The sequence below is a fragment of the Podarcis bocagei genome (genome assembly GCF_964188305.1).
Source record: "Podarcis bocagei genome assembly, chromosome: 15".
NCBI classification, from domain to species: Eukaryota; Metazoa; Chordata; class Lepidosauria; order Squamata; family Lacertidae; genus Podarcis; species Podarcis bocagei.
In genome coordinates this window covers 28,495,266-28,517,861 of record NC_138141.1, presented here as the reverse complement: position 1 = coordinate 28,517,861, position 22,596 = coordinate 28,495,266, and the positions used below count along the sequence as shown (strand labels likewise).

Here is a 22,596-nt window from a genome sequence, read left to right as displayed (position 1 = left end):
CACATCAAAGTGCAAGTAGATAAATAGGTACCGCTCCAGCAGGAAGGTAAACAGTGTTTCCGTGCGCTGCTCTGGTTCGCCAGAAGCGGTTTAGTCATGCTGGCCACATGACCCGGAAGCTGTACGCCGGCTCCCTTGGCCAATAAAGTGAGATGAGCGCTGCAACCCCAGAGTCGGCCACGACTAGACCTAATGGTCAGGGGTCCCTTTACCTTTAATATGTGGCTGTCAGGGCACAGTGAGAGTGGCTCTCAGGAAAACTCTGAGTTTCACTCCTTTCATGTGCCTATCTAGCAAACATGCATTGTTGGTTTGACTGCAGTGTAAATATCCCACAGTGTAGACTAGTGTAGTTTAATTGTGCTCAGCCTTCGCAGACCCAGGACCCCCCTTTTGCCCGTGCATGTGTTTGGGGACCCACTTCTTAATTCCTTACCGTCTATCTTTATGGTTATAGGGCTGCTGTTGTGACCCACCTTTGGTCAGGCTGGAGAGAAATTGGATTCAGTTCCAAGCAAAAGATGACCCTACCTGATCTGCATTGTCCCAAACCATACACAAACCAAAACAGAGCCATCCTTTGACATTTGCACTTCTCTGAATCTTGCAATGCAATTTGCCAGGAAAGCAATACATTCAAAATGCATATATTGCTGTAGAGTGTCCATATACATGCATACAATAGTGAAAAGCATTATATGAGGAGAAACTGATGAGGCATCTATCCTTCCTGTTTCTTTTCCTTTAAGGCTTTTTGCTGCCATGACACCCATATCTTCTTTGCAAATAATGCCCCTGGAAGATGTTGTGTCAATGACTTGGTCTCCTTCCACTCCTGGGTTTAGGGTGGCAGTGGCCCTGGAATGTGCTGGGTGCCTCTCCAATGTCTGCTATCATCAATCTGAAGTGCAAACCCACAACAAATTTCTGTATGGAGTTTGGTGACTGACTAGGGATGCGGGAGTAAATTGATACAGTTTGCATTTGAAGCCAAATCTATTCAATTCACACGCTCTGAAACAATATGAAAATTGAAACACAGACATCCTTCAAAATATGCACTCGTCTGGATTTTATGATGCAGTTCCCCAACCAAACAGTGTTTACAAAAATGCATATATTACAAGGAAGTGTGCTTAAATAGGAATATATTTGTGAAAATAGCATACAAAAATGCAGGCAAAATGTGTTCAAAATTGCATACAAAAATATGTTTGAGGCCAGAGAAACATTGCCTGGCTGTGAGGCATGAAGGCCACTCCCTGCAAGGCCCTTTCCTCCTGACCTAGGGGGCTGGGCCCACACTCACCAGCCCCATTGAAGAGGCTCCTCATGAGGTTGGAGGAACATCACCTGGCTAATGTTTTATTGATTGATTGATTTTAACATGCTGTACCCCACTTTGACATTTTAAATAAATAAATAAATAAATAAATAAATAAATAAATAAATGTTTATTAGGAGACATTTGCACTAAAATGCAATAATATTTTTTTTAAGTTTAAAAAAATGCAACCTGCCGTAGAAGCGTGGGAATTTAAGAACGGAAACATGAGAAACGGAGAGAACTGAAATCGCCAGATTCTTCCATCCCTATGGCTGACCAAATAATTTAGATTCCACACTCAGCCCCCCATGAAATCACTGGAGAGGTGATTGGTTGGACACTTTGGTTCACTGTGAACTTTGTTTCCCAAAGGCTGCTGGAGATACTCTCCATGGTTTTCAAACGACAACTGTTTCTCCTTCTAGGACACGTGTTCAACATGCCCCATGACAACGTGAAGGTCTGTGAGGAGGTCTTTGGAAGGCTGAGGACCAACCACATGATGTCGCCTACTCTTATCCAGATTGACCGCATCAGCCCTTGGTCGGCTTGCAGCGCTGCCATCATCACCGACTTCCTGGACAGCGGATATGGTGAGCAGGGGATAGGGAGTAGGTAGGTGAAAAGGGGCGAGCAAAGGAGGCATTTGGGTGCCAGGCCTGGGTGCCACCCTGTGTATTGCTTTGTTGTCAAAGCTAGCCAGAATTAGGAGGTACCTTACTTTGAAATTTGCTGGGCGTCCATAGCAGCGAATGCTAAATAGTTTTAGTCACAAACAAGGAGGCAAAGGGGAGCTTATAGGAGCGTTCTTCCAGGCCTGAAGGATAGCAGTGGAATGGCATGTCTGGAAGACCAAGGAGATTGGTTAGGCCAAAGCTTCTGCTCCGCAGTTCCCATTCTTCTCCCTGGCAATGATGAAGGCTGGAGCTTATGAAGAGAAAACCTATGGAGGCCTCCGAGTGCAGCACTTGTATTCTTCCACCGCCAGTGAACCGAGTCCTCCTTGCTTCTTGGTTGTCATCCAGTCATGGCATTTGATATGAGCGCAAGTCTCTCCCTGCCTCCAGACCAACGTTTGGCCAGAAGCTGCCAGGAAGATTGACATATAAGGCACCACCTTTCTATAGAGCTGCAGCTGAATTTTGCCCAAAGTGTAGTTTTAAGGTGGATATTGGAGGTTCATCCTCAGGTAAAGCCCCCAATGGATTTTGGTGGTGGAGCACCCAACCATTTCAGTAAGACAAACAAAATTTCCCAGAGGGGTTCTGCAGATCTCTACAGACTTTGGCCCACAGAAAATATGAATGTGTATTGTTGGTCAAACTGTATACTTTGTGTGCCATCCTTTGTTCCTTGCTAGCACTGCTGGGAATCTAAGAGCTGGTGAAGGAAGCCTTTATTTATTGCACAAAGTTGCTGGGACCTGGGATTAGAATTGCCAAAGGATTTTGCCTAAAGTGAATCTGAAGGTTCTTGCTTGAGAAAAAACTTCTGAGTCATTGCCGGTCAATCAAAACCTTTTATCAAGGCTAGGGGAACTTCTCCAGTGAGTTCTGTACATCACTACCATGTTATTGTACGGTCAAAATGGTGGTGCGGCTCTGCTTTTAATGAGTGTGAGGCATGAGGCCTCAGCAAATGATGGGCCTAGAGAGCAAGGGATGTCAGAGAGGCTTCACTCCAACTGCCTCCAAGGTTGGAGTCATCAAGCCCTGACCCAGATGACTTGGCCTGCTCCTCTGGTTTTGTTAAACAGTTTATACCGGGAGGGCTGCAAGTCTTTAAAAATGTAAAACCTGAATGCTGCTTGAAACAGCTGTGTTACCAGAATTGTGTTACGACAGCTCAGCTGACAGTTCTTTTTCACTGGTTTTTGAAGCCTTCCTATATTAATTTAATTCGTGAGATTTTTACATCCCCTTCCAATACAGATGTCCATAGCAGTATACTATATAATACTGCAAGTCAGAAACACCAGATCAACTAATAATCTATTTATTTATTTTTTAAAATGTTATAAAAGTAAAATGGACAAGTAAGCAATCAGCAGATGGGGGAAAGCATTTTAGCAGACCCAGTTGGTTGAAAGCGCTGCAGTAAAGGAAGGTCTTACCTGCTCCTGGAAGGAAGGCCTTACTGGGCTTTGGTGTGTGTGAGTGGGAATGGGGAGCTGGTTCCCCTGACTCTTTTCCTGCCAGCTCCGATTCATGTTTGCAGGTGTAAGATGGTATAGTCCTTCGAGGTCTGTGCCACCTCCATTTTGTAGATGATGATTCAAAACATGAGACTTTGTTGTATCAGAGAGACATACAATGCCAAAACAACTTCTTGACGATGCGAGGTTTGCCATTTAAAAAAATAAAAACAAATCAGGGCCTTTTTTTTTTTTTTTTTAGAAACAGACTCATCCCAAGATGGAACTGGCCGTCTCTGGATTGAGCAATCTATTTATTTGAGCTAGTATTGCAATTTAGGGCAGAGTTCCCTCGACTGAGACTGCAAGTTCCATATGGACTGTCACCTTTAAAATGCACTTAATTTATTTCCTTTGTAGCTCATCTTTACTGAAATTCAAGGAGAGGTTCCTAGAGTTCTTAGGTGGTTCCTCATGTGGGAACCCCCGCCTTAGTTTCATGTGACTTGAGACCACATCCTGGAACGACACCCACAGAGCAGAGCTGGGGAACCTCCAGATGCAATTCCCACCACTCCTAGCCACTGGCCAGGCTGGCTGGGGTTGATGGGAGCTGGAGTCCAAAAGCATCTGAAGGGCCACAGATTAGCCACGCTTGCCATATTTGGATACAAAGCCTTTGACTTACATTCACGGGTCTTGAATTTCTCACTGGCTTCTTTTCATAGAATTGCAGAGTTGGAAGGGACCCTCTGCTTATCAACCTCCAAGGAAGGAAAGTCCACAACCTTCTGAGGGAGTCCATTCTGCTGCTGAACAGCTCTTACTGTCAGAAAGTTCTTCCTGATGTTTAGCCAGAATCTCCTTTCTTGTAACTTGAATACGTTGCTTCAGGTCCTAGCCTCCAGAGCAGGAGAAAACAAGCTTGCTTCATCCTCCACATGACGGCCGTTGAGATATCGGAATATGGCTATACATATCTCCTCTCATCCAGGCTAAACATATCCAGTTTCCAGACCCTTGACCATCTTGGTCACCCTCCTCTGCACAGCTTCCAGCTTGTCAACATCCTTCTTAAACTGTGGCGCCAGAACAGGACATAGTATTTCAGGTATTCAGGTATTCTGACCAAGGTAGTATAGAGCAGTGCCCTTGATCATCATCATCAACATCGTCATTATTTGTTGAATTTATATACCGCAGGTCTCATAATCATGTTGAAAGTGATCTGATTTTCTGTACAGTCCCTCTGGGAGCCATTCTGTACGACATCTGCGACATACATCCAAGGGAGCTGTGTGCAGGCGTTAGCAGAGTTCGGCAGAAAGCCAGACTGTTTAGGAACGTGGTAACTTATTTTCCTGGGGAAGCTGTCAAAATCTATGAAGTCTCTCTTTTGCTGACTCCCTCCCCGTTCCCCTCCTCTTCCTCCCTCTTCCAGGCGACTGCCTCTTGGATGAACCCACCAAGCCCATCCCACTGCCTGAAGACCTCCCTGGTTCCAACTACAACCTCAACCAGCAGTGTGAGCTGGCCTTTGGCACGGGCTCCAAGCCCTGCCCATACATGCAGTATTGCACCAAGCTGTGGTGCACAGGGAAGGCACGGGGACACATCATGTGCCAGACTCGCCACTTCCCTTGGGCGGATGGCACCAGCTGTGGAGAAGGGAGGTTCTGCCTGAAGGGTGTCTGTGTCGAGAGGCATAACATCAGTAAGTACCGGGTGAGTACCTGTTGGCTCCGTACTGAGGATGTGGTTTGGGGAGGGCTGATATCTGTGGAGGTCTAGACCTGGGTAGGCAAACTAAGGCCCGGGGGCCAGATCCGGCCCAATCACCTTTTAAATCCGGCCTGCGGACAGTCTGGGAATCAGCGTGTTTTTACATGAGTAGAATGTGTCCTTTTTATTTAAAATGCATCTCTGGGTTATTTGTGGGGCCTGCCTGGTGTTTTTACATGAGTAGAATGTGTGACTTTATTTAAAATGCATCTCTAGGTTATTTCCGGGGCATAGGAATTCGTTCATTTTTTTCCTTCAGAATATAGTCCGGCCCCCCACAAGGTTTGAGGGACAGTGGACCGGCCCCCTGCTGAAAAAGTTTGCTGACCCCTGGTCTAGACTTATGTGTTACAAAGCTCTAAATCATGTAAACGAAACAGATGTGTGAAACACATTTTAACCTCTTCCATTGACTAAACCGAGGGCTTTAGAGAATTTGAATCTTTGACAGGCTTCTGAGATTTCACTGGTCATCACTGACACGCTTCCTCTTTTACAGGCGTAACAGCTAGAAACTTGCTTTAAACAAACAAACAAACAAACAAACAAACAAAAACAAAAAAACCCTAAAAGCTGAGCTTCTCAAAACGCTGAATTCTCCACCCAGTATTAACTGCATGCTTGCACAGAATCAAGGAGTTCACAAGTTCTGCATGAAGGGGTTCCCCAGAGGTAGTGATGCTAGAAACCTATCCCTTTTCTTTCCACTGATTTTTATTTATTTATTTTTTTGCCATTGTATGTTTGGGATGCTTAGCAGCGAGAGCAGATTGCAATTTGTGCAGTGCTGATCTCAATCCTTGCTCCACGTTGCATGTGCCTGATTTTTGTTGGAGGGGCACACAATTAAGGTTGAAGTGGATTGGTCGATGGATCAATTGATCACATTTGCACTGGAATAAAAACAGCTTCTGAGCAGAAAGCAGTGTTGCATGCTTGTGCCTTAGCAGGCAGGCATCAGAAGAGGCATTGCCTCTTGTGTGAGGAAGAAGGGGTGCTACTGGAGAGGATGCTTGCCATCTGCAGACTTTTACAGTGGTACGTTGGTTTAAGAACAGCTTAGTTTATGAACAACTTGGATTAAGAACACTGCAAACCCGGAAGTAGGTATTTTGGTTTGTGAACTTTGCCTTGGAAGCAGAACATGTTCTGCTTCCTGTTGAGTGTGTTCCATTTGTAAATTGAGTCCCCTGCTGCTATGGGAAAGCATGCCTCGGTTTAAGAACGCTTTGGTTTAAGAACAGACTTCCGGAACGGATTAAGTTCATAAACCAAGGTACCACTGTACAATGATTGCATCAGCACCATCATCCAGAGTACCAGAGTGCTATTTTAGCCCATCACAAGGGTTTAAATTAATTACATATTGATTTAATTACATAATGAATTTTCATAATTGCATGTCATCAGGGCTTTTTCACTCAGTTCCGGCACCTGTCAGGTGTTCATGATGAGTTCTGGCACCTCTTTTTCAAGAAAAATAGCACTGCATGTCATGTCATCTACAAGTGTGGCCATATCTGGACCAGGGATGGGGAACCTGTGGCTCTCCAGGTGTTGCTAGACTACAACTCCCATCATCCCCTGGTCAGTGGTTGTGCTGGCTGTGTCTGTTGGGAGTTGGAGTCTGACATCTGAAGGGGGCCACAGGTTACCCATCAATGCAATGCAAGATTGAATTGTTGGGCACTGCATGAGCAACTGACTTGATTAATTGCTTGCTGGCTTGCTTTCTTGTCCTTTGCTTGCAGAGCAGGAGATAATATTATTGAAGCTACTGACTACATAGAAGGGTGTTTTGCACATGCTCAAAAGATAGCCTTTTCTTGCTTAACATGGCTTGAGCATACCATGGCATACAAAGTTCATGTTGTTGTTGTTGTTTTTATCAAGGCTAGTGAAAAATTCTAAGTAGAAATGTGATGAATATAATTAAGCCGTGGTATTGGCTGTGGGTTTCACGTCTGCCTCTCTGCGCTGTGCCTTGGCAGGTGGATGGCAACTGGGGGAAATGGGCGCCCTATGGCCAGTGCTCTCGGACCTGTGGCGGAGGAGTCCAGCTGGCAAAGCGGGAATGCAACAACCCGCCCCCTGCCAACGAAGGGAAGTACTGCGAAGGAGTGAGAGTGAAGTACCGCTCCTGCAGTCTGGATCCCTGCTCTGATTCAGGTGAGCTTTGCAAAGGGGTGGGTCTGGCTGAGAGCCAGCGAATGGTCTGAGACCACCTGAGGCTGCAGCTTGGGTGGAGCCAGTGAATGGTTTCGGAGCATCTTCTTGCCACCTGCACCAGCTTCTGCTGCCACCACCACATAATGATTGACAATGCCTGTCACTGGACAGCAATGTGTGGACTGAACATTTGTGACTGTTCCTTTATGCATATTTTCATTTTGCAGTTGTTTTAATTACTTATTTAATTTTGTTGTACACTGCCCTGTGCTATGTTTGAAGAAGAGTGATTCAGTAATAATAATAATAATTAATAAATATCTGAGGCTGAAGCACCGATGAATCTAAGCAGATGATGAGACAGGCAAATCCTGGATGAGAGACTTCTGGGGGGAAATAAATCACAAGAGCAGGATATAGTAAAAGCAAACATATAGTATATGATTTCTCATATTAAAAATATATGGGAAATGAAACTCAGTGCTATTTTTTCCAAATAAATTTTTATTAGTTTTCCAATATTCCCCCAACAGTAGCCGAATTATAACAATGTCAAAACTCAGTACAGTGGTACCTTGGGTTGAGTACTTAATTCGTTCCGGAGGTCCGCTCTTAACCTGAAACTGTTCTTAACCTGAAGCACCATTTTAGCTAATGGGGCCTCCTCCTGCTGCCGCGCCCCGGAGCACGATTTCTGTTCTCATCCTGAAGCAAAGTTCTTAACCTGAAGCACTATTTCTGGGTTAGTGGAGTCTGTAACCTGAAGCGTATGTAACCCGAGGCACCACTGTACTTTGTTGGTCCCCTGCAGTCATTCCAAACTGTACCTTAAATACCAGACTCAGACCATTGGGCCACGCTCTCTGGGGCTGATGGGAGCTGGAATCCAACTTCACCTGGAGGGCAACAGGTTCTTGTATCCCTGCTCTGCCTATGTAAACTCATTTATACGACATGCTTCTTTTATGAGACTTTGGCCCTCCTTCAAGTGTAACCTGCATCATATAATGCATGCAGCAAAGTGACCTGCCTTCTTCAAAACAATGGTCACTTGGAGGAGACCCTAAATCAGGGGCAGGGAAGGTGACAGAGCATCTGCTTTGCATGCAGAAGGACCCGGGTTCAACCCCTGGAGACTCCAGGCTGGGCTGGAAACACTTCTGTCTGAACCCTGGAGAGCCATGTAGGCAATACTAAACCCAATAGACCAACAGTCTGAGTTAATATAAGCCAAGCTTTCTATGTTCCTTTGGACAACTCCAGCTCCCATCAGCTCAAGCAAGCAATAGCAATAGCCAGAGATGATGGGTATTGTAGTTCAACCACATCTAGAGGGCCACAGGCCTCAAAGATTTTTCTCAACCACTGCCTACTATCGTGAGCATGTGTGAAATAGACATGGCAGGTCAAACACTGGGGATGGCTCTGACACTCAGCGGAGAGTCGCTACATGATGGCATAACCTGATAACTTGTTTGCATGTGTGAATCAGCCCCAAAGGGTTGTTTCTTTTTCTTTTTTTAACTGCATGAAATTGTTTCCACACAGTCCCCGGGAAGAGCTTTCGGGAAGAACAGTGTGAGGCTTTCAATGGCTACAACCACAGCACAAACCGGCTCACGGCCACAGTCTCTTGGGTCCCCAAGTATTCCGGAGTGTCTCCTCGCGACAAGTGTAAGCTGATCTGCAGAGCGAATGGAACCGGGTACTTCTACGTCTTGGCTCCTAAGGTGAGTTGAGATCCCAAACCGTGGTCTCTTTGGTAAATTGGGAGAGGAAGGCCGATGTGGGGGCAATGGCTGTTTGCAGAAGGGGAATTATATGCAGTGCAAAATTTAATCAGCGATAATGTGTTTCTGCAAACTTTCAACTAAGAACCAATGAGAATTAATAACTGGAAAGAACTGTCATCAGAGAAAGAACATATGAAGTTGTTTTAATGAAATGTTACTTGAAATAGAAATAAATTTTTCCCCGTTGAGCTAAATGGAGATACTCTGGAATCACCTGAATGATGTGGATCGTAATCTGGATTAGCGTGAATCATGCACTGTGGTCTAAACCACAGAGCCTGGGGCTTGCCGATCAGAAGGTCAGCGGTTCGAATCCCCGCGACGGGGTGAGCTCCCGTTGTTCGGTCCCAGCTCCTGCCCACTAGCAGTTCGAAAGCATGTCAAAGTGCAAGTAGATAAATAGGTACTGCTCCGGCGGGGAGGTAAACGGCATTTCCGTGCGCTGCTCTGGTTCACCAGAAGCGGCTTAGTCATGCTGGCCACATGACCCGGAAGCTGTCTGCAGTCAAACGCCAGCTCCCTCGGCCTATAGAGCGAGATGAGCGCACAACCCCAGAGTCGTTTCCGACTGGACCTAATAGTCAGGGGTACCTTTACCTTTACCTTACCTACAACCTAGTGATGCTTCACTTGCCCTTAACCCCACACATTTGGTACAGCTGGAGTGGAATGCAAACACAACATAAAGGGTGTGTCCCAAACCATTCCATCTTCATGGGTGGAAGATCGGCATTCTGCATTCCAGTACAAGTGTGCATTGTGTTCTGCTATTGTTCAGGACTAGTTCTGGTCATGGTGCCATTCTTTCAAGGGGAGTATGATAGCATACCTGCCTTCCAACCAGATGTCTGTGGGAAACCCACATGTAGGACCAGAGAACAAGAGCTCTCTCCCCTCCTGTGATTTCCAGCAACTGGTCTTCAGAAGCATTGGTGACCCCAACCGGGAAGTAGAGCATGGCTAGTACTAGGTAGTACCTAGGTTGGTGGCCACTACTGCCTCCTGTTTAACTAGGTGTTGCACGAATAAGTACGTACTTTTATCTGCCCAGGTGGTGGATGGCACGCCATGTTCTCCAGATTCCACCTCGCTGTGCGTCCAGGGCAAATGTATCAAGGCTGGATGCGATGGGAGACTGGGCTCCAAAAAGAAGTATGACAAATGTGGCGTGTGTGGCGGAGACAACAAGACCTGCAAGAAGGTCTCTGGCTTGTTCACCAAACCCATGTGAGTGAGCTTCTTTTTTAAAAACCTCTGCCTTCTTCCATGGAGAGGAATGCAGACACAGCTAAGTGCGGCAGCACCCAGTTTGTGTCCAGAAAGCCTGAGGTCAGATCTCTGACGTGCAATGTAGAAAACCACCTTATGTCACGTCTCACCATAGGTCCATCTAGCTCAGGGATGTCAACACTGACTGGCAGCACCTGTCCAAGCCCTACCCAGAGATGCCAGGGACTGAATCTGAGACCTTCTGCATGCAAAGCAGATGCTCTGTCCCTGAGCTGTGGGAAAGTGTTGGGAAAGAGCCCTGCTTGAGATCCTGGGGGGCTTTCTGTAGACATTACAGAGCTACACCCAACAAATGTCTGATTCAGTCCATAGGAGGCTAGATTGGAATAATGGAGAATAAGCATCAACATTTAGAGTGGGGTGGTGGTGGTGGGGAGATGCTGTTGGACTCCAATTCCCACCAGCTGCATCCAGTCAGGAATGGTGGGAGTTGCAAAGCCACATTGGCTACTATTGCTGCCCAGCTCAAGACATCTTCTGTATGTTTATTTTAAGCTTTCTTAGAGAGGGCGCAATTTATGTTGCAGAATGACTATCGGCATCTAGTTTAGAATGGAAATGCTGGTTTCAAGGCCAGTTTCAGCTGATGTCCTCTTATGGGGCCCTTGGAGGGCAGGCAGTGGCCCTTTGATTAGCACTGGAAGGTGAGCCTCCATTTAAATTTCCCACAATGCCCTAGAATGACAGTCATACTATACATTTAATGTGCTATGATACTACTTTAAACAGTCATGGCTTCCCTCAGGGAATTCTGGGATATGTGGTTTGCTAGGCATTTTTATGAAACCCCTATTTCCCTCCCAGAGTTGCAGTTCCCAGAGTTCCCTGCAAAGAGGGAATGATTGTTAAACCACTCTGGGAATGGCAGATCTGTGACGGGGTCTCCGAACAACTCTCAGCACCATTAACTAAGGACAGTTCTCAGGAAACTTTGGGTGGGAAGGAGTCATGACTGTTTAAAGTAGTATCATAGTGCTCTAAATGTGTGATGTCAGCCTCCTGACACCAAAGGCTCACAGCAGGCCTGGGGGGGTGGGGCGGTGGTGGTGCTAGGATGTAGTCTTCCCATCAACTGCTTGAGGATGCGGTTGCTAATTCTTGGCCCAACTGGCTCATAAACTTCCATCCTGAGGTATTCTGAGACTGAGTTCTGCACTCTATGCAAGCCCTATGATGTGCAAACTTGCTAACTTGTATCACATCTAATCCCCCCCTCCCTTCTCATCCAGGCATGGCTACAACTTTGTGGTGCTCATCCCAGCTGGAGCTTCCAGCATTGACATCCGGCAGCGGGGCTACAAGGGCTTGGTCAGTGATGACAACTACCTGGCTGTGAAAAACGGGCACGGCAAATACCTCTTGAACGGGCATTTCATCGTCTCAGCAGTAGAGAGGGACCTGATGGTCAAGGGGAGCGTGTTGCGCTACAGTGGAACCGGGACAGCTGTGGAGAGCCTCCAAGCCTTTATGCCCATCCAGGAACCATTGACTGTGGAAGTGTTGTCCGTGGGGAAGATGACCCCGCCTCGCGTCCGATACTCTTTCTACTTGCCCAAAGAAAGCAGGGAGGACAAGTCCTCATACCGCAAAGATGGGAAGCGCCCGCCAGTCCTCACCAACAGCATCCTCACGCTCTCCAACCGCCTTGATCCTGGCAGACCGGATTACAAACGCCCCTCTTACAAGTGGGCCACTACCAGCTGGGAAGACTGCTCGGTCACCTGTGGCAATGGGCTGCAGAAGCGCATGGTGCAGTGTCGCGATGCCCTTGGCCAGGCGGCCTCTGCGTGTGATGCCACTCAGCGGCCCACTGACATCAGGATATGTGGGGACCCCTGCCCGGTGTGGGAGGCCTCCTCCTGGTCACCATGCTCGAAAACATGTGGCCGGGGTTTCAAGCGACGCATGCTGAAGTGCATGGGCAGGGGGGCCGTCCTGCTGCCCCGCGACCGCTGCAACCTCAGGAAGAAGCCACAGGAGCTGGACTTTTGCACCCTGAGGCCGTGCTGACCGGGCTGGACCCTCGTATTGACCAAGGCCTAATGAGCATAATTCTGGCTCTTGATGATCAAGTGGCTGAAAGTGTAAAAAAAAAAAGAAACAAAAATAGCCTCCGGGGGGAGGGAAGGAGGGAAAAGGAAGTCGACTGAGTGGAGTGGGATCTGTTACATAGTGCATTTGGACGAACTAAAGGATTCTGAATGGGCCAAAAGAGAGAGAGAATGAGAGCAAGCAAGGGAGAGTGCCAATGAGAAGGGGCTGAGTAGGAGGGTTTGATGATCTGGGCGCTCAGTGGTGAAGCAGGAATAAACAACTACCTCGAAGCTGCCAAACCACCCAATCTCTGCCTCGCATGGCACAACCTGCAGTCATGAAGTAGAAAGGCAAGATCGGAGATTGAGAGAAATTGCCGTCCAAGATGGACCAGAGACAATGGTGGCCGTTCCTTAGAGTCATGGCCCCAGCCTATTCCGAAATACAAAGGGGTTATCTCCTATTGGGGACCCCAACACCCTCCCATTGTAAAGGACCATAAGGGATTACCATTGCACCCACAGCAAAATGCAAGGCTTTCCAACCGGTACAGTAAGGTACCTCCAAGGCTGAACATGCGTTGTGGGTCTCTAGAAATTCCCACCCCCTTGTTGCTTTCCGGCTTCTGTGCAGGGCTGACGATGGATGGGTTGCTTTACTTCTGTTCATGTTTACGGGCCAAACGTGTAGGTTTAAATGGTGCTTGACCTCTTTTTCTTTTCTTTTTTGTCTTTCTTGGTTGAAGTAAACCATTTGTTTGTTGCCTATTTCCCTTGGAACAACCCCTATAGCAGTTTGAGGGGGCATTTTATCTCTCCAACACATGCACAAGGGAGTGAGAAAACCCAGATTCTTCTCTTCTCTTCTTAGGAGTTATTCATAAGCCACACCTCTTCCAAATTCATTGCTGTATTATGAGTATTTCCAGGGATTGCAGTAAGCCTCTGCAAAATACCTGTGAATCTGAACGCCTCTTTCTCTGAAGTGCTCTGGATATTTGCCAAGCTGACTTTGTACTGTGCATGAAAAATCTTTAAGGGCCAAATTGAGTTTCCTGCAGCCATCCTTGTGTGCTACTTGAACAATTTGCAGGGAAGGGGGAAATCATACGGTCAGGTGGATATTTACGGCTGCTCTGATGCCTGGGGCTAAGTCAACCATTATACTAAGGATATACTGAAGAGGTGGTCCCCATTACTCCACTTCTGATATATGGAGTTTATTAGTGTGATATTGCACCTTAAGGTTTTCGTCTTTTACTCTCCAGGCTGGAATGCTATGGTTGTTCCCTTATAGTGAGAATCGCGTGCTTGTTCCCACCATTGGACGAGAGGCCATAGCTTAGTGGTAGAGCATCTGCTTGGCATGCAGAAGGTCCCAGGTTCAATCCCTGGCAACTCCAAATTGGACTGGGAGAAGCCCTGGTTTGAAATTCTAGGGAATGGCAGTCCCCCCCCCAATAAAAAAATGTTGCTGCTGTTAAACAGCAAATCAGCCAGAGATCTCCCAGTCAATCTGCCTTTTGCCCACCCATGTCTTAGTGCCCCTATGCCCTTCAGTTCAACTCTGCTAGTGCCTTTTCATGTGTCTGCAAATGGGTGAATCAACACCACCTTTCTCTCCAAGTTATTTTCATTGGATGTAAGGTGGTCAATAGCTTTCATAGCATTGTAAAGTTGGAAGGGACCCCCAAAGTTCATCTAGTCCAGCCTGCTGCAATGTAGCAACCACAGTGAAAGGATCTGACAGATAGCCCCACCTCCACCTCTGTTTAAGAACCTTCAATGAAGGAGAATCCACCATGTTCCCAGATGGCCCATTCCACTGCTGAACAGCTCTTAGCACCAGAGGTTTAGTTGGAATCACCTTTCTTATCATTTGAATCAATTGGTTCAGGTCCTCCTCTCTGGAGCAGCAGAAAATTAGCTGCCTCCCTCTCCCATGTGATAGCCGTTTAGATATTTGAAGATGGCTATCATATCACCTCTCAGTCACCTCCAAGTTAAACATGCTCAACTCCCTCATGGGAGTGTTCCTCATAAGGCTTCATTTCCATACCCTTCATCATCTTGATAGAGTCCCTTCCACTTTGTTTGTTTCTCTGCCACATGTAGCAAATAGAGGCACTCTTGATTTCAAAATGGTGCTGATTCTATGGTATTTGGGGATGGGGATTTCTGTTGACTAAAACCAGTGGCATTCCCACTTCTTCCTTAACCGATTGTTTACAAGGTTGTAAAATGGAATTATATATTAAGAGAGGTTGTGAATTCAGGTCGCTGGGCCTGATAGTCTGCTTGTCCACCCACACTTGGTGTGTTCCATTGAAACCAAGAGATCTGCAGCAATATTCGAAGAACTTGAGAATGGAATCAGAACTTCTGGGTTTATTTATTTTCTTCTATAGATGGTGAGAACAAAAAAATTGTGAAGGTATCAAGTTGATAGATATAGCTATATTTACAACATGGAGGACATTGGGAAAGTCACTGGGTGGGGCAAAATGGTCCCAGTTGACATTCTTCTCTAAAAGCACCATGTGGCCAAAGTTCTAGATCCATGCCTTCAAAATTCTAGTCTTGGCAGTTCCTCTGGGCAACCAGTTACACCTGTCAAAACGTATTAGTGGAGCTCTAGATGACAGAGATGGGGAACCTGTAGTTCTCCAGATGTTGATGGACTCTATCAGTCCCAGCCAGCTTAGCCAGTGGCCAAGGATAATCACAGATAGGGGCCAATAACATCTAGAGGCCACATGTACCTTTAGGTCTTTGTACACCACAGGTGTACATTGCATTTATACCAGTTTTACCAGGCTTGCAAGTAGCTGCTTGCCTTGTCTGCCAGTGAAGAGTAAGGAAAAGAACCACAAAGGGGTAGCAGAGTTACATGTGGTATGATGGGTTAGTACACCTTGCAAATTTACTTGCAGTGGTGTAGTTTGGCGTGGAGGAGCCTTGAATAGAAATCCCACCCTTTTGCAGAACTACAGCTCTCTGGGGGAGACAGAAGGATGTGCTCTTAATTCTGTAATGCAGATATCACATCTGTGACTTGTACAGACTTCAAACTGACTTTCTGACTTCTCTGAAAATGCATTTTAATTTGTGTTGGGTTTTTTTTTAAACTGTTGTCTTCTCCCATGCCCAGTAATCCAGCCTTTGATGGCTTCAGAGGCTTCCCTTTATCAAAACGGTTGGTTTCCATCAACTATGCAGCACTGACATCCTTGCCCATTGCAGTGTGTTTGGGAAGGGAGGGGCTTTTAATTTTTGTTAAAGATATGATTCTTTTGCAAGATATACAGCAAAAGGATGGAAATGCCTATTGTACTGGCTGCTTTGTGTATACCATGTATACTATGTGTTGGTCTCTGCTGTTTGTGTGTGGATAGCAAACCTAAAATAAAACTGTTAAGTATTTAAACAATTTGGCTGTTGCACAGTTTTTTGGGTCCTGGTGCACATATAATCACGGAAGGGCACATTGCATCTTCTATAATCTATATTAAGAACTTTCAGATTTCAAAAAGTTTGTATTTTATTTATCTATACTGTTTATATTCTGATTTCCTACAAGTGGTGTGCATGGCACGGACTACAGAAAAGGTAAAAATTGGTCAAAACTCTAAAATCAGACCCAGTTATTTATTTATTTATTTATTTATTCATTCATTCATTGCATTTCTACCCCACCTTTTCCTCCAAGGGGTTCAAAGTGCAGTATATGGTTTTCTCCCCCCTTTTTAAATCCCCACAACAGTCCTATGAGGCAGGGTAAGGCTGGGAGGCAAGGATTGGCCCCGGGTCAGCCAGTGACCATCATGCCCAAGGGGGTGGGGATTTGAACCTTGTTCTCACCTAGATCCTAGTCCAACATTGTAACGTCAATTAAAATGTTGGGTGGAATAAAATATGTCTTCAGTGGGCACTGGAAGTTCAACAGCTTGAGCTGGCTGGGAGTTGCACTAAATTGGACTCACAAGACTGAACGTGCATGGCTTCCGGTGGATATGGGTTGTGCATCTGAGCCATGGGGGACCACTAAAAAAAAAAAGGTAAAGGACCCCTGGATGGTTAAGTCCAGTCAAAGGCCGAGGGAACCAGCGTTTGTCCACAGATAGGCTTTTCTGAGTCACGTGGCTTCTGGTGCAATGGGACACTGTGACAGAAACAAGAGCACACAGAAACACCATTTACCTTCCTGCCGCAGTGGTACCTCTTTATCTACTTGCACTGGTATGCTATCAAACACTAGGTTGGCAGTAGCTGGGACAGAGCAATGGGAGCTCACCATCAACATGTGGAATAGAACCACTGACCTTCCAGTCGGCAAGCCCAAGAGGCTCAGTGGTTTAGACCACAGTGCCATCCGCGTCCCTACTGTGGGACCACTAACAGTGACCAGGAAGGGATATAAGGGATTAGGTGGCCCTTGAGGTATACTGAGCCCAAATTGTTAAGGGTCTTACAAATCAATACAAGAACCTTGAATCTGTCCCAGTAGTGTGGGCAGCCTGCACAGTCTTTGAAGCACTGGAGTTACATGCTGGCATAATTCTGTCCCCATAAACATTAGCCCTGTGGTTTTTACATGCTGGGTTGAGGAAAGCCATTTCCGACCTGGGAGGAGAGGGGGTTGCGGGCAGAAATCCCTCCCACATCCCACGCGGGGGCTTGCCTTTGCCCCCGCGAGATTAGGGAATCCCCGGGCGTGTCGGCAACCCGGCCCGCCAATCAGCGGACCGGGGAGGCGTGGACTAGCCTATTTAAGGCTAGGCACGCCCGGGGACTGCCCTCTTTGCCCCTTCCAGCTGAGCGGTTTTTCCCATCCCACCCACCCCTTAGGTTAGGCAGCTTTGACCTTGCTATGGACTTCGGTTGGTCGCTGCAAGGGGCCTGGTAGGAATTTTTCCAAGTTGGCACTCTTCGAGCCTTTTGGTTTTTCCGCCTACCTCGTGGCAAACGTCACAACTTTTCAGTGTTGGCGGTTAGGCATTGGCAGGGGTCAATTGTTATGCAAATGAAGGGGGAAGGAAACACCATCACCTTCCCCAAAAGAAAAGGGTAGTCCGGTAGAGGACTCCGGGGGGCGTTGCCTTATCCGAAACCTAGGGAGGTAAGGGCCTCTGGCACGCCCCAGAGCGGTGACACCTGTTGGGATCCTAGTTGGCGTACTTCAACAGGACTCCCACGGCTTGTGGACAACCCTTCCCGGTCCCCATGCCGGGTAGTCGATAGGAGCCAATGCCTAAGGCCAATACCTTCCAATTCTGTAATCAATAAAGTTGTGGCCTTTTATGCCCATTAACCTTAAATACTGTGTCCAGTGTCTTCATTTCACATGGGGGAGGGGACTTGCCACGCAACCCTTTTCCATGCAAGAGCAAGATTCCCTCACTCCCTGCTGCATAACATTCTGGGTGCCACTGGCAACTGGCTGCATCAATGGATGCTGCTCTTAACTTTGCAGACGACTTGCTAGCCATGCAAGATTCACAGGTTTGAATGCCATCTCTGAGAGAGATGCAACATTTGAAATGTCATTGGAGGCCACCATTCATTCTTCCGCCACCATAAGGCCCCATGGCAGCCTACATCAGATTAAAATACAATATTAAAAGCAGTTGTAAACCAGTTAGTCACAAGAATAAGGTAGGTTCTAAAAAATCTCTCTCAAGTGTCAAAGGCCAGTGTAAACCGATGTGCCTTCAGCAAACGATAGAAACTGCAGAATGAAGGTGCCAGCCCCACCTACCCACCCACCCATGTTTTTCCCGTCAGATAATCAAGGTGACATCATCATGCTTCGAGGATACATTCTAGCCAGGCAAAAGCATTGCAATTAAAGCGGATTGGTGACATCTGCCTTCAAAATTATAGGAAGGGCTTCGTCTGGTGCAGGTATTTTACTGTTAGTATAAACAGAGCTCCATTTTTGCACCTGCGCTCTCTCTCTCTCTCTCTCTCTCTCTCTCTCTCTCACACACACACACACACACACACACACACACACACACCACTTTTAATTGTTCTTCGAAATGTGGAGGAGAGGAAAAAGGAAAACATTCCGAGATCAAATCAGAAACTGGGATGGCTTCTGTAATTCTGGGATAGTCTCTGGAAATTCATAACACTTGGAAGGTATGGAAGATGACTCAACCAGCTTCTTGCCACCTTTCCCCCCAGCACATCCTGGATGAAACAGTCTATTCTTGGGAAACAAAATTGGCTCCAGCCTTGTGATAAGGGCTTCAGCCCCATCACATTTCTCTTCAGAATGTGTTTGTGATGAGAAGTTTATCTGAAACAGAACAAGGGGAGGGGGAGTCTCTTCATCCTGTTCTCTCTTAGGAAAAAAAGTACTCCGCTCCAAAATAAAGGAGACTCTCTCTTTTTTTTATTGCAAAATTTGGCAAATTTAGAGGGCCTCTCAATTTTGTGGCAGAGACAGAAAGGTTTATTTGCGTAAAGATGGGGGTGGGAAAACCACTATCCTTTTCCAATAGCAACACCCTCTACCAAAATCCTCTTTAAACCATTCACGGAAAATGATTGATAATTTTGTCTTCAGCCAAAAAAGGTCTTGCATATGTTCCATTTTGCTGTGACAAACAAGCTTTATTAAGAACATATGGCCTTCTCTTCTAGCAAACCATTAGGCAGAAAGGCCCCTGCATGGTGACAGGACATGTGCCTTGCATGTAGAATGTAGAAGCCCGTGGTGTTGCCCATTACAAGGCTTGGAAAGTCTGTGGAGGGCCAATGTTAGTCAGATGAGGCAGGTGTCTCTCCAAAAATAGCCTCAATGTATGTACAACTGCATCAGGATTACCTTTTTCTGCAGTGTTTTATCATTGCATACATTGATTGTTTTATTCATTGCATAAGAAAGGCACTTAATAAAGAAACAGAATTGCTAACGTAATTCTAGGTTGCATCAACAGAATAGGGTCCAGGTCAAGGGAACTAACAGTACCACTCTGTTTTGCCTTGGTCAGCCCACACCTGGAATATTGTGTCCAGTTCTAGGTACCACAATTTAAGAAGGACATTGACAAGCTGGAACTTGTGCAGAGGAGAGAGACCAAGATGATCAAGGGTCTGGAAGCCAAGCCTTATGAGGAACATTTGAGGGAGTTGGGAATATTTAGCCTGAAGAAGAGAAGACTGAGAGGCGATATGATAGTCAGTCAAATATATGAACAGCTGTCAACTGGAAAATGGAGCAAATATCTTTTCTGCTGCTCCTGAGGATAGGACCTGAGCCTGTTCAAGTTGCAAGAAAGGAGATTCTGATGAAACATTAGGAACAACTTTTTGATGGTAAGAACTGTTAAACAGTGGAACGGACTAACTCGGATGGTGGTGGACTTTGATGGAGGCTTTTAAACAGAGGTTGGATGGCCATCTGTCGGGATTCTTTAGCTGTGGTTCCTGCGCTGCAAGGGGTTGGACTAGATGACCCTTGGGATCCTTCCAACTCTACAGTTCTATAAAAATCTGAAAGCAAACTGCACCTGTCAGCATAGTTCAGGAAAAACAACAATGGAGACAATCAGCAGATACATCTGTTCCATTTTGGAAAGAAGACCAGGTTATTCAAAAGGACAGTGAGATGAGAAATTTGGATGAGGAGAATCTCAAAAGCAGCCCTCATTTTTCTGCTGAGCAAAGTTCAGCAAGAAAAATGCAAGCTTGGTTCTAACTATTCCAAAGCTGGATCTAATGAGACGTTTTCCTCTCCCTTCATGGATAAATCTTACATTCAGATGCAACATCAAGACAGGGAGGGAAAGATCTGTGGGCAGGAGATTAGATGTCTGCACCCTGTTGTGTGTGTGGTTGAGCACATGGATTTCTGCATTTGTCAACATTGTTTCTTCCCATGCATTCCTCCACGGGTGTTCCTCTGTGGTGGGGAAAATGTGACACTGGAATTCATCCTCAGGCAGCATAATATATATCAGCAGAGGCTTGCAGTCAAAGATTTAGCTGGGTTCTTGAGGGTTGTCTCTGAAGGAGCACTAGACTTCCACCAGTACATGGCTTTCTGCTTGCACAATGGGACTGCCTCCCCCTCTCCTCCCCTATATGTCCCCTTTATCAGTTCTGGGGTTCCCCCAATCCTCTGGAGCAGATGTGGGGAGGGTGTGGGGAGTGCGCAGGGGGGAGGTCCTGTTGCATGACCAGAAATCCTTGTGCTGATGTGGTGTGATAGTTGGCTACCACCCCTAGTCAGTATGGAACCTGAACATTCCTCAGTTCTTCAGCAGCTGTCCTGGCCATGCACAACTCTCCTCTCTGTATTCCTTCTTTTCCCAGACCCTTCTTTCCAGCTTTTCCCCCTGGAGTTTTCGCTTTTCAAATCCCCACTATTAATTTCTTAAGTTTCTCAGTTTGTTTGTGTTTTTTTAAATGATATTTATTAAGGTTTCAAAGAAAAAAATATTACATAGATAAAAAAGAAAAAAGAAAAAAAGACAGAAATAAGAATAAAAGAAAAATACAAAATACAAAAAACAGATAAAAAACACTTAAAAAAATACATCAATCTTTCCACCTTACATTCATTTCCTTGCTTCCCTGACCTCCTCACACCTCCCTTTTTTGTATTCCAATTCAGTTAGTTAATTCAGCAATTCCTTTCGACAAGGCATTCTTTGATTGACAAGGCATCTGACCCTCCCCTTCACCTCATAACTCACCAATTAACCCATTAACTAACACATAGCCAAACCAATCAACTCACTTGAAGGATTACTGTTAATCTCTTTTTCTGTCTGCCTTCTTGTGCTTGGACTTTGTTTGCCCCATCTTTCCTAAGCTTAGGTAAAGGGACCCCTGACCATTAGGTCCAGTCATGACCGACTCTAGGGTTGCGGCGCTCATCTCACTTTATTGGCCAAGGGAGCCGGTGTATAGCTCCCTGGTCATGTGGCCAGCATGGCTAAGCTGCTTCTAGTGAACCAGAGCAGCGCACAGAAATGCCGTTTACCTTCCTGCCGGAGCAGTACCTATTTATCTACTTGCACTTTGACGTGCTTTTGAACTGCTAGGTTGGCAGGAGCTGGGACCAAACAACGGGAGCTCACCCCGTCGTGGGGATTCAAACCGCCGACCTTCTGATCAGCAAGCCCTAGGCTCTGTGGTTTAACCCACAGCGTCACCTGCGTCCAGCCCACAAAGGGACGTATGTAGCTCAGCCAATGACACAAGAGGCACTGTTGCCTTCTGTTCCATGACATCAGAGCAGCTCAGCCAATCTCTGGTGGTTTCTGCACTTCTTCGTGTCATGAGAATATCAATGGGTAATTTCCCACTTTTTTTCTGTGAGGTTCCCTCCAAATAACAATGAGCTTACTCTTTCACAAGCCTATAGGATCATTTGTATTCACTTAAACAATGCAGGTGGAGTCCAGAGAGGAAAGGATAATACTGGATAGGCTGAACAAAATGAGGACATAATGCGAGGAGAAAAACTCCTCTCGTGAATAAATTCCATCTACCAATCCAGCCTTGGATAGTGTCCCTCTTTTTGAAGGATTCTGATTGTTGGATTACCGAGATGACAGCTAACTTCCTGCTTAGTGTGATGAAGAGGAAAGCGGCACTAACTTCTTCCTTAACACCACAGCTGCAGTCGACACGCCGCACAATCGAATGAAATTCCAAGTAGCCTTATTGTACAAGGACAATCGAGTTAGGACAAATCTGAGGAGCTGAAGGACCCTTTAACGGTCCTCCTCCAGCCTCAGCAGTTTTTTTTTTCTTTCTCTAAGTAATCGCCCAGGACGATATCTACCTTTACCTCCCCACCCCCATTTTATGTTGTTATTTTAATGTATATCATGCTATGGCCACATGGCTAAGGCTATATATATATATATATATATATATATATATATATATATATAATTAAGAGGTTTTGTCATTCTTACAGGATTCATGCCTCATTCATTGCAAGAAGATATTAAACAACTAAACATGCGGGGGGGAAGTCCCTCAGAACCACACAGCCAATCAGCGCTTGAGTTACTCGCAAGGATCATGTCAATCTCAGTGGTT

At 46.1% G+C, this 22,596-nt stretch overlaps 1 protein-coding gene across 1 annotated transcript in view; it reads left to right on the top strand.

Moving 5' to 3' along the window:
- The window catches only part of ADAMTS15 (ADAM metallopeptidase with thrombospondin type 1 motif 15), a 43,148-nt gene extending 27,190 nt beyond the window's left edge, over positions 1-15,958 (top strand). The window contains exons 3-8 of the mRNA XM_081172489.1: positions 1,753-1,920; positions 4,903-5,186; positions 7,235-7,412; positions 8,961-9,142; positions 10,257-10,432; positions 11,725-15,958. Of these exons, the coding sequence (XP_081028615.1) occupies positions 1,753-1,920; positions 4,903-5,186; positions 7,235-7,412; positions 8,961-9,142; positions 10,257-10,432; positions 11,725-12,505 (1,769 nt within the window). The 3' untranslated portion in view covers positions 12,506-15,958. The remainder of the gene's footprint in view (positions 1-1,752; positions 1,921-4,902; positions 5,187-7,234; positions 7,413-8,960; positions 9,143-10,256; positions 10,433-11,724) is intronic.
- The last annotated feature ends 6,638 nt before the right edge of the window (positions 15,959-22,596 follow it).